The sequence below is a fragment of the Argiope bruennichi genome, chromosome 3, assembly GCF_947563725.1.
Source record: "Argiope bruennichi chromosome 3, qqArgBrue1.1, whole genome shotgun sequence".
Classification (NCBI taxonomy): domain Eukaryota; kingdom Metazoa; phylum Arthropoda; class Arachnida; order Araneae; family Araneidae; genus Argiope; species Argiope bruennichi.
This window is the reverse complement of record NC_079153.1, coordinates 62,104,275-62,121,915: the sequence shown is the minus strand read 5'-3', so window position 1 is coordinate 62,121,915 and position 17,641 is coordinate 62,104,275. Positions and strand designations below refer to the sequence as shown.

The window sequence follows — 17,641 nt, the reverse complement described above, 5'->3', positions numbered from 1 at the left end:
ATCCATATAAAGGAAGTTTATCTGTCCACCAACCGTAACAACAAAACATAATGAGTTAGAAGAATCACATTTTGTACACCGTTTTAGCACTTCATCGTAGCAAATTCTTCAACAGATTGATAGCCTGTACGTCAGAGCATTCTTATGCATGTACAACAACTCGAAATTGCAACACTTAAATAAATAAAATTCTGTATGCTATCTTATCACTAAAATCACAATTTGTGACAATTTTGGTCTCAACCACTCGAAAAAAAAGTGACAGGAGCATACTCGGTTTTCTCACTATACTACGAATAACAAAAGAGCTCATGTGCGGAACTCTAAAAGTTGAAACTGAAACAATCAAAGCACGACCTTGTCCTAAGTCCGCCGCTTTTATGGGGGGAATAGCACTTTTATTAGGGACTATGCGAGAAAGTTTCGGAAACCGACTGAATTTGAATTGCTTTATTTAATGCCGATGCGTGTGTTCTCGTTTCCAGTCTGATGTAAAGTCTTAAATTGAAAAAAAAAAAATATTAAATAAATAAATTTTAAAAAAAACCAAATGATGATCTGTTAGCAATTTAGATTTCTCCATGGGTCTACATCACATGATGTTTCAAATAGACTACTCCCATTGCTTTTAAATATGTTGGGTTGTTTGCATTTTAATGCTCTTATTATTATAAATGTTGCATGAAAAATTATATCATTGTTAGATTTAATATGCTCTACATAATGCTCATAAATCAGAAATGAATTCGCAAATAGAGGAACACCGTAACACGAATAATATATGCGGAATTAAGTCTTAAAAAGAAGAAAAGATTGATGAGTATCCTTTCTTAAATAATTTTTCAGGTAACAAATTAATAAATGAATTAAAAAAAAATCTTTTAACTCTAAACTTGTCGTTTTATAAGTGACTGTTTTCCAAGGACAGTTTCCATGTATCGGTGACATGCTGATTGTTTTAGTGTTACGTAATGCCAAAATTTTTAAATAAATTAATCATAATTATGACTTTCCCTCAATTCATTCGCAGAAAGAATATTAGCATTTAAACTTAACTATAAAATAACTTACTCTGTGTTTCAGAGATAAAATAATTACTCATTTATTTTTTTCAAAATTTGTTTTTTCGAGGAAAAAAATTAATAAGTTTTGTGAGAATTTATTTATTCAAATTGGGAGACAAGACTTTTTAAAATTATGAACTCGAAATTTCAATGATCCTTTTAATGTTTTCGAATGAACGTTTTTGAGTTTATTGGATTTAGAATTTTCTCTAATCCTCTGAATTTTTTTAATAATAATATTAAACTATCATTTACAATTCAAATTTTATTATTTTTGCAGTGTTATAGCTGATAGTTAAATATTCCCGTAACTAGAGCTCTCAATGAACAGTTGGGAAAATTGTTAATTTATGACGAATAAATACAAAGAACTATAAAAAAAATCTCTCGCTTTATGGAACTAGTGAGAGTGACCTTCCTCACATTTTTTTTTAGCACACTCCCTATTAATTAAGTGTTATCTCCCCCACCCAGAGTACAAATTGTACACCTTAGACAATGCCATGAGTACTCAGATTTTTATTTTCTGAATCCCATAAGAGCGTTTTGTCTTACAACATAGTGAAGTAAACTAAAATTTTGGACGCATTTTTTTCGATCTAAATTTGACACAAAACTATAATCTTAGTAAAAAAAAAAAAAAAAAAAAAGAAAAAGAAAAGAAAGCACATTTATTTTGTTGCTGTTTCTAATGGCACTTGTCATAGACAAGCCCATTGACTTTAGAAGTCAGTGATTTTGAGCCAAGGGTGCGTCTCTAATTTTTCAGTAGCGCCATCTAGAGCCAAGAATACGACTTAGCTATACACACGTCACAACCCATTTTACGGGGCGGATTTCATTCATGCACAGATCGTAATTTAGACCTGAATCAGAGAACGATCATCCCTGATCCAGTACCCGCAGTGGTATTACTCTCGACATGGAAGACTTTGTGACCGTGACAGATTTATACATGCGCCAGCCACCACACACACGAACAGTCTTCGGCCGGCGAGGTTCGGACACATTTATTTTAATTTATCTGAATTGTGTTTCCGAGATACTGTGTTTACAACAAATATGCAAATCTACAGACCAATAAACGGTCAGCCCTTTTAAGACTTTGGTTCAAAACTTGACTTGGATCTGCACTTTAGATAATAAAATTATTAATTTAGATGATAAATTAGTTCTCTGTTTTGTAGATATCGTATTCACTTGAATAACACAGTTCTTCTGAATGGTTTTCGAATCAAAAATTGATAGAAATCTACAAATTTGGGTGTAACGATCAGATACCCAATTTTCCCGTCTAGCTCAAGGCGTTTTGGAGTTATCGTTTTCACAGCCATAAAGAATAATTTCAAAAACGTGTTTTTTCGAATCTGGGTGTACAAACGTGGAGATTTGTCAAAATTTTACCATCGAACCTTCTATGCAATGTTTATTAATATTATTTATTTATTTAAACTATATCTAAAAAATATCAAATTTTTAAAATTTTATAAATTTTTACCATTTTTTATTTAAATTACTTAGTAATTATTTATAAATGACACATTATTTACAGATTATTTTTAAATGCTTATAATAATCTTTACCGACCTTTTCAATCTAAATATTAACATTTTCGCAAGCCGCACCTATTTTTAAACTCAGTTTCGTTTTTTAAATCAAAATTTTACTATGGTCACCAATTTTATGGCTACTCAAAAACTTCAGATTTTGCACTGCGATATTATTACTAAAATTGCAGTTCTATATTAAATTTTAATGTCAGTTCATCTGAACAAAGGCCCCCAAAATTTATATTCGGCTTTCTACACTATACTACGAAGTAAAAAATGATTTGTGTAAAGAACTCTGAAAATAAAAATCTGAGTACTCTTGGCCTTCATGGTCTTACTTAAGGTCAACGATTTTTATACAAGGGAAGAGGATATAATATCTTTATTAAAAAGTATACGATGAAATTCTAGGGTGGCTATTTCCTCAGGTTTAATTAATTAAAATACTTTTGCTCGTTTTATCAAATTATGCACACTTCGCACAAATGATTTGAAGTCTTGTTTTCATATAGGTATACATAATTTGAAAAATTCTACTGAAATGCTTAATTTAAAAATCAATATAAGAAGCCTTTTATAATTGTTACTTTATTATTTTTAAAATAATTTTCTTAGAAAAGGCGCCATTAAAGTCTTATAACTACAGAATTAAATTTATTGTCTAGAAGATGACTAACAGCAGTACCATTTCGTATTTTAGAAAATAGTTATCTTTTTCGCGATTATAAATAAATTCCAAGTACGAAATAAATATAATACAGATTTACTCAAATCTGTTATGTTGAAAATTTAAAAGAATGAAAAAAAAAAAAAAAAAAAAATAAATAACTTATATGCACTATAAGGATGCGAATTTTAACTGACATAATAAGTGCCAAAAAAAAAAATGAAAAACAATTTTTTTTACCTTATAATTAAATTTTTCTTTTAAATCTTAGATAAGAAAATATTAAAAATCCACAAAAACAGCGTTTCATAAAAATCTATCGCTTTCCGAAATGGCTTAGAGGCGAAGAAAGATATAAGCTTAAAAATATAAGATTAATCCAGTCACACAGGACAACACATAGAATACAAACTCTTAGTGCTTTTGTTAATTTTTTTTATAGTCAAATAAAAGAGTGGGACAAAAACATTTCTATGACTTCGGTACATTTATTTTTGTGTACCATGGAAGTGTTCTATCTTCGAATTTCTTGTATACTTATACAGTGCTTGTGTTTCATAGAGAAGCGAAGTTCTTTATGTCCAAATGTGTATTCAATACTATCTTATCCCTACAATGCATCGTGTAGCCATTTGGCTACAAATCCTTATTTCCATTTATAAGCTTCACATGACTGTTTCAAAGGGCAACGATAAGTATTCGGAAATCCTTTTTTAAATACATTTCGGTAAACATTTGCAGGAAACACTGATTTGTGACATGAAAGGAACTAGATAAAATTTAAACAGGAAACTTTAAAAAAAAATACCAAAAATGGCTGTTATATGAACATTCTATCATTAAAAATGCTATCAAAATGTTTTATTTCCATTGTAAAAATTATATTGATAAAAAGGGACTTTTATTTTCATTGCAGAGTTCATAATGTAGCCAATTAGCACATTTTATTTGCTTTGTTAAAATTTCACCAAAAAATAATATAAATTACTATTTTTAAAAAATATTTTTTCTAAATTATATGCAGCTATTCAAAACACATGTATTTCGTAAAAAGATATAAAGTCATGCATTCTACTGTTATTACACCGATTAGGAATAAAATTTGATATATATTCATAAATCAATATATTGATATATATTCGCATTCCAAATGCCATTATGCAGACATTATGCTGGATTGGGGGTGGGGGAGAGAAACTGAATATGATGAAATAATGAATTGTGCCGAACATAAACACCGAGATTTAAATTAAACATGATTAATTTAGAAATAAATTGAATAAATATATGAAATAAGTGCTTGAGATATTAAAAAAAACGGTAAAATTGTTTTATAAAAGAAAATTAATTCATTTTCTGAACAATAAAATTTTATTCTGAAAACGCTGAAATCCGCGTTTTCTAAGAAATGTTTCGTAACTCCTTAAATTATTAAATTTGGTTTTCAGTATTCAAATATACAGTACATACAATACTCAAATATATACAGTCAGACAAACAATAAAATAATCTGCCTGTTTTGACAGACATAGTCCGAAATTAAGCATAGACATGAGATTTTGATGGAAAAGAACATATTTTAGAACTATTTTGTTCGTTCTTAATTATCATGATTATTCACATATTAATAAATAATATTTGATAGATAAATAATTAGTTGGCATATTTGGTTCAAAATTTGATACAGATAATAAATAGAAATAAAATTATTTTTAAAAATTTTATTTATCTAATACTTGCGTTTTTTTTTTTTTTGTTCATATATATCTGAATAAACAGACAAACAAAATATCCTTAAATTGATTTCGTTCAAAAGTTGGCACCAATTTATAATTTAGAAGTATATAATTTTTGTATATCAGATTTGAACAGATTAGCATTCTGTGTTAAACAATTACCATTTTCATAGACAGACTGACAGACCCTCCTCCCCCTACACACCTGTATTTATGAAATTTTCATGGAGATTTATAAAAACTCCAGGTCGAATTTTTAGGCGACTAAAATCCAAAGATTCAAAGACAAAATATCTTTGTATACTATTTCAATTAATACTATTTTATAATGAGTTATTTTAAGTGACAAAATTTGATTAAATACCGAATGCAAATGAATAAATAAAAATAATTATTAATTATTTAAAACAAAATTATGTGGCCGAGTAAAAAAAAATCTATTGTTCTTAATTGAAATTAAATATAAAATAAAGTCGATCAAAAATTACGATATCTAGACTTTAATTTTTTAGCTGCGAATTTTGTAAATCAGCATTTGTGAAGAAACATTTAGATTCAATGTTCTAGCAATTATATAAACAATATTTACAGAAAATCCAGATAAAATTACTGTGTTTAACAATAATAATAACATCAAAACAAGCATGCTGCGTGTTCGTCATGATGTCCAATACATTTTCTATACTCTATGTCCGTTGTTTTATTATATAGTATATATATCAGATACACAGATACCGGATTTTAATTCTACTCATACAATAAAGAACAATTGGGTTGGAAAACACGCTGGAAAAAAAGAACATCTATATTTTTGTCAGTGACAGTTCTGAGTCAAACAACCCCGTCAGCAAAAAAACGACCGCTGAACTGTTCCAGCGGATACCACAGAGGCTATTTTTGGGGGTACGTTGAACGACCGCTGCTTCTTTTTCACTGGCTCGCACCGAACCTCAAGTTAGTGACAGACGTTTTGGAACTTAAGGAATTCTATTTAAGGGCGCCCTACGTAATCTTTTTATAAAAAGCTGCGCTGCTAAACGTTTAACAGATTAATAGGGCGGGTTCTGCCGTTCTCAATAAAGAAAAGTAATCTGTCATTTTGTGGAAGATTCAAGCGCGGCTGATGCACGAACAATAAAGAAATGTATTTTACGAACAATTATTCCTTAATGTACGTAGTTCTTTAAAAATTGAAATTCCAGCAATAATAAAAAATAAAAATAATAGTACTTGCCATATACACGGAAATTAAATAAGAAGTTTTTCAAAGCAGAGAGTGGGAAAAATAAGATCATGTTTGTTTTTTTTAACTTCGATTCCGGATTAAACTTATACATTTATTCCTTCTAATAATTATTAAATATTATTTAAACATTATCCTCCTATAATTAAGATTAAAATAGATAAATGGCATTATTTGGAAACTTTTCAATATAATGTTAGAAATTGTGGAATGAGTACAAATGCTTAGGAGAAAAAATTAAACATTTCAAAACAAATGCGTCTTAATAATGTTAAAATAGCATTTTGTTCTTATATCTAGCATTTATTTCAAATAAATATCCAGTGCAAACTACTTGATAGTATTACTCTATCTTTTATTACATTTGTCTTTCAGATAATTTGTAAAATAGGTATATAGTTTTTAAGTTGATAGTCTTTTATAGTATGGATATAACGTCGGGAAAACGTTAAACAAGAAAACGAAACATCGTGGTAAATATTATATTAACTTATGATTTTGATTCTAACTAAGAAAAATGGCAAAGGACACAGAATACATCATTGGCAAAATATATTGAAAATTTTATTACATTTGAAACTTTACTTTCATAGCTAAATAATAAAAATTATTTTTGAAATTAAAATCGAATGATATAATCCTTAATAGTCATTTAATTGATTGATAAAAGACATTAAAGTAAAATTCAGTAAAAAATATCTCGAAGAAAATGTTCCGAACATTTCAAATGAAAGAGAGAAAAAATTATCAATATTAACATAGATCAGACTGACATTGGTTGATCAAATCAACCGGTTTCTGTGCATTGTAAAAAAAAAAAGAAGAAGAAGAAGAAAGAAAAAGAAAAGAGAAGTGACTTTTGTGAAGTTAATATAAAATCAAACGGAATTTCGGAAATAATTTAACTGATTATAAATCTAAAGCCTATACCGATAGTTGACAGTAGCAAGTTTGTTAACTTATTTGCAATTTTAATTTTATATTAAATTGTTCTTCCTCCAATGTTTCAATACTAATTTTAAATGAAAATCTAAACTCTAACTCTAAATGTTTGTTTAAGTATTAAGAGCAATAAACAAATAATGAGTAGAAGGTGTGAATTACGTAGTTGTGAATGAAATAACCTTTGGTATTAAGCCAAAATTTATATGTAAATAAAGTAAAAGTAAATATACATATAATTCTAAAAAATTAAAAAGAATCTTCGGAACTTGTACGAAAGAATAAAGAATCAATGTATTAAAAATAAAATATTACTTCGTAAATACAGATATAATTTCGAAATCAATTTTTCAGTTTTTCTAAAATAACCAGCACGGCGCCATTGAAAAGTTTGCTAACACAGGTTTACTGTCTAGTTTGGGTGGAGCCGTGGCATCCTGGACCTCGGCCAGATTATAGTGGAGGATCTAGTTATTGCTTCTAAGAAAGGTGGAGACAGTAAGGCTTATTGTCAGTATTAACTACTCCTGAACTTACACGTTATGTAGGAAATAACTGGTAAAAATAATGTCTTCTGTGACCTTGTCCAAATTAGTACAACAGACAGTTAAACTTTAAAGAAATTATTGGTTCAGAGACGAGAAAGCGTAGATATTTCAGGCGGGAAATTTTTTTTTTCCACTTCAGCATTTCAATAACGTTTATAATTAATTACTGATGGTAGTTATCATTAGCTTTCGTTTTATTAATTATTGATTTGCTTTTATAACATATTATCCTATCACACATACTAAGTATATTATATTACAGACATCTAATATCAGAACAATTATCGCATAAAATAAAATCTATACTCGAATTTTAAATTTTAAACTCAGTTTTAAAACTATAGAATTTCTACGCATATAAAATAATAATTTATATTTGTAACCTTGCCATTTTTTCATTTTTTTTCAATAAAAAAATTTTATAATTCATAAATGAAATGATTGATTTACCATGCATTTGTTTGGAAGCAATAAGTGTTTTAGTACAGAAATTTCAATGAAAAATTATTGTTTCTCATTAAATAATTTTAATTAAAAATGAAGTTCGAAATTCACTATTAAAATAAGTTCGTTTCTTAATTTTTTTGGGACTTATTTACATAGATTTATGCAATTTTCATTGAAGAAAATAATTTTGAAGTGCAGAATTGAAAAGTAGCAATTACTTTATGCGACTTCCATTTCGCTTAAGTTTGTCCTTCATGTAAGTAATAAAAAGATTAAAATTTTTAAATATAAAATTTTGAAAATCATTTGCGTGGTTTCACCAGGAAAGAGAATATTTTGTTAATCATAATCAGGGGTGTTTGTGGGACCCCAAAAAATCCCCGGAAACTTTTACGGACTTACTACCGACATTTTGGAGTTTCGAGAAGGGGGGGGGGAGAAATGAAAAATTACGATTATGAAGTATTGAATGACCTAATTATAAAAGTTCAATGAATTACTTTTTTTGCAAAATTAAGACCTTTGAACCCAGGTCACGTGATCGCACATCTGGTCGAACGAAGTCTCTCCCTTTTTTTTTCTGCCGCGCCTACTTGCCGAAAAGAATCCAGAAGAGAATGTCCGAGAACCGGGGGAATGAGTCATAACTCGCAATAAGGAAAGAACAAAAAAGAAGTTTTTCCCCCTTTTCACGCATTATCACTGCCTTTGGAGAAAGAAAGGAAAAGTTTTCACCACACACACAAAGGAAAAGTTTTCTGCTTTCAAAGCAAACAAAATTACCCAGATCAAAATAAATAATTCATTATTATTCCTACTTCCTTTTGAACGACGATCCCCGGAATTTCCGGGTATCGAAGTTCAAAATCCCCGGAATTCCGGGGTTTCCCCGGAGCACAAACACCCCTGTATAATAAAAGCGAATAAAAGGATGACAAGTTCAAAATTTTAATAATGTTTATATATTTTTCACATTAATTTGTATTTATATATAAATTATAACTTTATTATTAAAATGCAAATTATTAACTTTATTATTAAAAGTAAAAGGTCTCCCAAATACATTACTTAAAAAATTAGACAATGAAATGTTTCAGTTCAGAATTTTTGATTAGCAGTAAATAAAAGTATCGAGTTTTCATGAATCTACATTGTAATAAAAATATTAACAAAATGAATCAATTATAAAATCATACATACAGTTTTCTTATTCTCTATATAAAATAAGTAAATTTGTTAAAATTAATGTAATTAATCGATTTATTACATTCACCGGTTATTAATAATGATTGGTTATTATTAAACAACCAATTAATCATATTGATTTAATTAATTTTGAAAACCCAATGCAAATAAACAAAAAATATTCCTATTTTACATAGAAGTTTAAAATTTCTGATGCATTTTTTTATAGTGAAAGAATTATTTAAAATCAAAATCAAATAAAAGATACTAAATGAAACTTAAAGTTTTAAAAGAAATGAATAATGGAAAATAAATTTGGAAATGTTGCCTTTCACTTCACCAAAAAAGGTCTTTATATTTTAAAAAATAAATTTTATATGATTTATTATTAATTATAATTTCATTAGAAAGATAAGGAATGGAAAAAAAGATATTTTCAAATATGGTTAAGAATATATGGAGAAATAAATAAAATATTATTAAATGTATTAACTTACTAAACATTATATTTCTATTTTAGAAGTAGATATTTTCTTGTATTAAACCTTAAAGGGAAAAATACGTTGAAAAATTTTCTATTTAAAAAGGCATATCTTATCATACATTATTTACTACATTTGAAATATTTTTGATTTAGACCCGGCTCATAACTATAAGAATATTAATTTTATTGTTTGTTGACAAAGATATTAATAAACAAAATTTCATAATTTTTTATGTATATGCTGGTATAATATAGTAAATATACTAAAATATGAAATTTAAAGTTTCAAATTGAAATTACATAATTACCACAGAATTTTCACACGAATAGAATTCCAAGATAAAATTTAATTTCAGACAACTAACAAAATCTTATTCTAAATTTGACATTCTATTTCATTTTTTATTTATGAAAAAAGTACTATTTGTGTTCAAAAACAAACAAGAATCTAACAGCTAACTTATTAGATTTTTTATTAAAAAATTATCAAAATTTTATTTTACTGATAAAAATATGAGTCAAACCATATTATTGGAACTTTAAAGTATAGAAAAATGAATAGTTTGGATTCAAAAGTTTGCATCCTTTGCATAGAAGAAACAGATTCGATAAAGCACAGAAGAAATAGATTCGATAAAGCACAGAAGAAATAGATTCGAAGTAAATTATGTCTTTTAAAACATTTTAGTTTTCACATTTAGTTTAAAACATTTTAGAAATTTTTTTAGACATACAAGAATACAATGCTCAGAAAAGGAATAAAGTAGTAAATATAAATTAATTAAGCGGTACAATAGAAGAAATACATTCTATTTAATTAGATTATTTCCATATATGTATTATTATTTCCAATCTTACCAGGACTTGGCCAAATGACTAATTCAGTTTTAGCACAACCTCTTCTATCTTGATTTTGTGCGGCATCAGCACTATATCTTCTTTGAGTTTCAAAGTGTTTTTCAAGTTCCATCATAACAGGTGTTTTCGGAGCTGGAAGTTTGGGTTCAGTTGGAGTTTCTGTTTTAACTAAATTTGACTGAGCATTTCGAATCATCGACTCCAAAGAATTTACATTAGTATTAGAATTCATTTCTCTCGTTTTCAGCTTTGAAACAGGTGGTGGTGGTGGCGGCGGCGGTGGAGGAACTTGAGATAAATCGTCTGTCACTAATTCTATTGCCATATTTGTCGGCGATTCTGCTTGGATTACAGATTGCATTTCTGAATAATTACAAAGTGGTTCCTTTTTCGTAGAAAAAACAGGTGGCAACTCTATCACTCCATCATCCAAGATTTCTTCATTAACTTTTGGTGGAAGTGGAGTTTTGTTTGGTTCTGGAGTTTTCAATATAATTGTTACTTCAGATTTATGGGATTTTTCTTGCTCAGGAGTTTTTTCTTTTAAAACTATATTTTCAGTGCTCCTTAAGACTGTAGGCGAGCTGCTGGATTTTCGAAATATAGGACTGTTAGTACGCGCTGTTAGTGGGCTGTTAGTACGTAAAACATCGTTACCATGCTTATTTGCCGTTAACTCAGAAAGTTCAGCAGTGAACAAACTATTTTGGACCTGAGACGGCTTTAAGCAGCTGGCATAATCACACTGGCCATTGGGTTTGGCAACTTTTGATTCATTGCTTTCAGAGCGAGGTACATATGGTGCTGGAGTAATCAGCTGAGTATGGACTTTTTCAGGAGACACTCTATATGCCATAGAACTGGAACTGATTTTGTTGAGAAATGGGCTGTTCTGAAGTTCTGATGGACGTAAGCAATTTGTGAAATCGCAATTTTTAGAACTTGGGTCATCAGAAATAGAGCCTTTTTCGCTTATCTCCGGATGAACTGGAGTAGATTGCAAAGATATATTACTGAAATTACCATCAGAAATGGCATTAGTTGCCGAAGCTAGCAATGGCGCATCTGCAGCTGATTGTTCTGCAACCCCAGGCCTCAGCGCATTATTTTCTGGAAAAAGAAATGCAGAATTATTTTTAGGTGTTCCAACTACATTTTTAACAGGATTATAATTTTTAAAACTATCCGTTTGAGGGGGAACGGGTGATTGGAACGGACTATCATAACTAGAATTCTGAAATTTTGGTGAAACCGCGATGTGTTTACTACCTAATGTATTATCCTGATATGGGTTAGGAGATTCGGCACATTTACTAGGAATAATTGCATCTGCACTTTCACCACTAAGTAATCGATCAAGAATAGCACTTCTCATTTGTGCCGCACTAGGACATCTGTTTTCAAATGTTGCAGGAGAATTCGACTGAGCCATGATGTTTGTATCAAAATTATCAATAATAGGATCACATAAGCTTTTAATAATTTCTTCTTCTAACTGTTCAAGATTTTCGCAAGAGTCAAACTGCTTAGGATTGAAATCCGATCTTGAATTACTCCTCACACTACTTCTTGAACTAGATCTAGAAAACATTTTTTCTTCACTGGTATCTTGATTATCTGTAACAGGTACAAAAGGTACAACTGATTCAGAAAGTTTTTCAACCACGTCTAACACAGTAGACGGTTTGGTATACTTTGGGGAAGAGTCAAAAAACGATGGTAAAGTTGGCAAAGATACGTTTTCAGACGTATTTCTTTTAATTATGTTATCGTAAACATTTTCGCGGTTATTGCAATTTTCCGCATCCAAGTCAGATTTAGAAGATGTAAATACGATGGGTGACGTAGATTTCGGAGAAACGCCTTCGCCGGCTTTCAGTTTATTTTCATCTTTATCCAGTTCAGTAGGAGGAGATGAACATATATTTTCCTGTAAATTAACAGCAGAGTCAGCTTTTGGCTGTAATAATGGCACGTTAGTTCTCGAATCGTTTTCTTTAGTCGTTTCGGGTTTAATTATTAATTCTTCGTTACTGTTTTCCGGAACTTGTGGTTCTACTTCGGAGGTCTCATTCGAATGCTCTAAAATAGGCGGGAGAACATCTTGATGCAGAATATCAAATGCTGATCTAAGTTTAGAAGATAAAATAGTTTGTTTTGGAGCAGATTCAGGAATAGCATTAAAAGAAATTTTCAGCTTATTATCCTTAGAATCATCAGTCGGTTCGTTTGAATTATCAGTTAAAATATCCAAATCTTTTAGCAAAGCAATGAAATCTTTATCGATATTTCTAGGAATAGATTTCTTTTCAATTTTAGGAGACTGCTTTGGGGATTCGGAATCTGATAGATCAAAATGAACTGTTTTAATTTTAGCAGAATGTCTCACAGGTGAATCAGTTCTCTCGACTTTTAAAACAGACGGAGGAACGTTTACAGCATGTGATATTACACGAATTCCAGAACTTACTTCAGATGGTTCATCTGTATTATCATACGTTTCTTTGTTATCCTCGGAAATTGGTGGTAGAGAGGTAGTATGCTTTTCTGATTTTGGACTTTTTTGCACAGATTCGTCTACCTGGAATACAGAATTCACAGTATCCAATGGCGCAGAGGAAGTAGGTTTGCTAACAGGAGAATGCTCAGCAGCTGGCTGTGGCGTAGAAACAACAGAAGTTTCTTGAGGCTTAGCAGTTATGGCGTTGTTTACATCATGCTGAGTGCCTGACGTGGTTAATGTCTTTTCAGAATGGGAGGTGGAAGAGTCACCGGGTGCAGCATATTTTAAGAGCTTAGACGAAACCAAAGGAGCAACAACAGAATTTTTAGTGCTGGCAGGATTAGAAGGCTCACTTTTGGTGGGTTTCAACACTGGGGTGGTGGGCGCACTCGATGAATATCCAGCAGAAGGTAAACGATAAAATCCAGGTCTGTGGGCTCCGACGGCAAAGGGTCTTCTGCTGTAATAACTGTACCTGTCATCCTCTTCCCACTCACGGAAACAGGTCTGAACCGGTACGTCGACCGTGGAGGCGTTCAGCGTCTGAACCCCGACCTCGTCGTAAGCGCGATCGTCTTGGTCCGTCTGCACGTACGAGTCGCGTAAAGGATAGGTCGTCTCGATGGATTTGCGGCGGTTTTTCTTGGAAGGCGAGAGCGAAGATGTGGAAGAGAAGAAAGGCCTCAGAGAAAACGAGGTCTTCGGTTTCAAGGTGAAGAAACGTGGATTTTTCTTTTCACCTAACCCGGTGAGCCGGTCCACTGACCCTGCAGTGCTGGGGAGTGTGGCCGAGGAGGATGCAGACGACAGATCTTGTTTCGGATAATGATCCACTTCGGACTGACTCACGTACATACTGTGTCGTTGCGATGGTAGGTCACGGCCGAGAGGAGGAGTGTCCACATAAAACTGAGATCGGCTTTTCTTAGACATGGTTAAAAGCTATGATAATAATCCTCACAAAGAATTTAATAAGCTGAGAAGCTACTATTTCATAAAATAAAAGCGACCAGCAATGGCATAAAATGCAAAAGAACCAACGAAGGCAGAGGGCTACTATAAAGTGAAAATCATTGAAATTTCCAATTTAAGTTGACTTCACTACTTTAATTTCCGAATTAACTTTCCAAAATTTGCAAAAGATTAAAATCCAGCAATGGGCAGAAATGTAAGAATAGCGTAAAAATCAAAATAATTCGGTTTCTTTGACATAAAATAAGCAGAAAAGTCAAAAGCAGCCAGTAAGACACTTCTTTTTCTTTTGGATTAGCCAAGTTCAAGGTCCTAGGTTGTCTAGTTGAAAGATTATTATCAGCTCTTCCAAGAAAAGCATAGAATTTCCACATCCAGGCGATTTCATCTTCCGGCGTTATTGCACAGCAGTCTCGAGGATACTCCTTATGATCTCTGCATCCACGCGTCCCTTTCGCTCCCCATCCTCCCAAATCTTTGTTCGGGATGCTCAGAGGCGGTATTTCGGGATCAAGGAACACGTGATTTTTCGCGGTAATGACAGCAGTAAGAGCCAAAAGAACAGACGCAGACGTGAGCCGGTGCTCTGTTTTCCTTCGTTGGATCTTTATCTTTTATTTACCCCTCCTCTTCCGTTGGTTTGCTTGGTTAAAATACAAACTGGAGGGTGCTTAATGGACTAACGTTTTTTTTAATTTTTTTATTGCTTTGCTTTTTGTTTGTTCTATTTTAACGTACAGCGAGGTATTCAGTGTTTTTAAGTGGGTTAATAGGGAAAATTAAGCTCAGAGTCGGGCAATTATGTTAATAAAAAAGTATAAAGGCCAACATTATTTATAAAGTCTGATGAAGATAGTTAAAATTTTGTCTGAAGCAAGAATTTCATTTCATGCAATACTATTAATATCATAAGAAGCATTAGTAATAAGTGCAGTATAGCAAAACAGTAAGAAACATGCAATTATTTCATTTACTTCTCAAATGATAAAGAATTCAACCCTACACTGCAGAATGATGGATATTTGCATCATTTATATTTTTGCCTCAAAACAATTAAAGAGTTTAATAATTAATTAATAAATACATTTTTAAAAATAAAACAAAAGCTTAGAATAAATATTAATTAAACATTTTAATTTACCATTTATTAAATATTCCTGATATTTATCCGTATGGTTTTGAATAAAAGTAGTTAAAATATTATGCAGTGTAGAGTTAAAATATTTTTAGACAAAACATAATGTTTTTACAAAATACTTTGAAATGATGGAAAAAAATCCAAATAAGAATAACAACTGAAAAATAATTTTTTATATCCTTTAAATGGTGATATAAAACATATATTATAGAAATTATAAATAAATCAAAACAAGTAAAGTGATTTTATTGCGAATTATGATTAGAATAATTATTTAGTAATGCAATAATATAGAAAGATATAATCAAATAGCAGGAAACATCTAAATCCTAAATTGTTTAATACTGGATCATATCAGAAAAATTGATAAATTTTTAAAAAGGATTCCATGACTTTGGAATGCTAAGAAACATAATTAGTTTGCTAAAACGGAGACAAATATTTTTAATGATTTTAGTAAAGGCCTCGATTGTATGGCACTTGGCAAGGATTCTATTAGCGAACCTTTGTTAGATAGAATTTTAACAGCATTTTTAATATTAAACAGAATACAAGTAATTCAAATATTCAAATTTATGAAAAATTACATATTTCTAACTACTCCGATTTTAATCAAGTGCAAATGTAATCTTTCTAAACATGTTTAATACATATATAAGAAATAAAGCACTAATATAAAATATATATAATTACCTCTTTACTTAAAAACACACCATAAGGGTATTTTAATATAAAAATACTAATATATTTATTTTTATTATAAAACTTTATAATACTAAAATATTCACGTTGATGACTAATCTTTTTCCTTTAATTCTTTCAATACATTAGAGATAGAGGAATATAATTTGTTTCTCAAAAATGCATAAAAACAATAATGGAAAATGAAGTTATCAAATCAAATATGATGATTTCATATTGTAATATAAAAATAATAAACGTATTAATTATATATTCGACTTCTCATTATATTCCGCTACAAAATAAAGAGAGATTTTCGAATTGATGGCATATATATTGGTTATGGAATGTAGCTGTCACAGCAAAAGTTAAGTGTTTACGAATCTAAAAACAATGGAACGATTCATCAAGGAACTCGAATCTCTTTCTGATACAGAGTAAACTTCTAACATAGCATTTCTCACCTGCGATTGAATGCTACATTCATATGTCAAACCAAAATGTGATGACTCATTGGTTTCCAATTTAGAATTTTAACGATTTTTTTTTTTTGTATATGAATATTAAGGATTGCAATTAACGTGTTGGTAAATTAAAAAACAACTGTTTCCAGAGAAAAAAAACTATAAAACAAAAAATAATAATACAAACATCCGACACGTCATATATTTCAAGTAACAAAAACACCATAAAAAATTGAAATTGATTTTGCACATGCGCAGAATGAAATAATTTTCAAGTGTTTATCTTTGTTTTCCATACACTATATTTTATTCAGAAGAAAATAAGAGAAATAGAACAATAAAGTAGCTATTTCAGTAGCTCTTTTCAGACGAAATATTTTTTTTTAATTTGATGACACCGATTTGTATTATTCCATTTTATTTCGTTGAGGTTCTCATGCAATATTTTTGATATTTTTCATTTTTGATGTAAGACACGTTTAAAATAAAAACTGTTCGAAAGGAAATAAAACTGGCCTTTTTAGATAAACTTCTGAATGAAAGAAATGGGAAAAAATAGGAAATGAGAACGGGTTTTTAGAACCTTGGTTTATAAATTAAATGGAACAGAGAAGAAAAAAAGATAAAATCATTATTTAATTAAAAAAACAAACAGAATACTTCTTTTTTATTCATTACCAGAATTTACGGCATTCTAATAACCAAGCTATTATTTTGATATAATGTTCGTAAGTGGTACATAGGGATTATGTGATGATTAGTTTTTAGAACAAATGTATCGAGGATTGCTTAGCGACAAAACAGATGAATATGCATTGAATGAAGCAAAATCTCGTTTCATCTTTTATTATTTTAAGTTTTTTAAATATCAAGTTTAAAAATGAGAAATATTTGACATTATAGAAAAAAGCAGATCATATAAACATTAAAATAACATTTTATTAAGATTAGATTTTAATAAGATTGAAAAATATTATTTAAGATATGAACAGAGTAGAACTGGGATAATTGAGATATTTTTTTTATTCGAATTCTTTTAGTATCGTGAATTTTATATTTAGCATATGTTAAAATATGATTTATACCTTATTTTGTTTTAAACTCATTCAAAATTAAAATCTGAATTTTTTTTTTTTTTTTTGTATTTCTAAAAATTGTT

General features: G+C 29.9%; 1 protein-coding gene across 4 annotated transcripts in view; it reads right to left on the bottom strand.

Moving 5' to 3' along the window:
- Nucleotides 1–17,641, bottom strand: part of LOC129962589 (mucin-2-like) — a 120,182-nt gene that overhangs the window by 18,915 nt on the left and 83,626 nt on the right. For 3 of the 4 annotated variants that reach the window (XM_056076390.1, XM_056076391.1, XM_056076392.1), the window contains exon 4: nt 10,725–11,834. In XM_056076390.1, coding sequence (XP_055932365.1) covers nt 10,725–11,834 — 1,110 coding nt within the window. Of the gene's footprint in view, nt 1–10,724; nt 14,680–17,641 lie in introns of those variants that run through there. The other variant, XM_056076389.1, reaches the window with a different exon arrangement.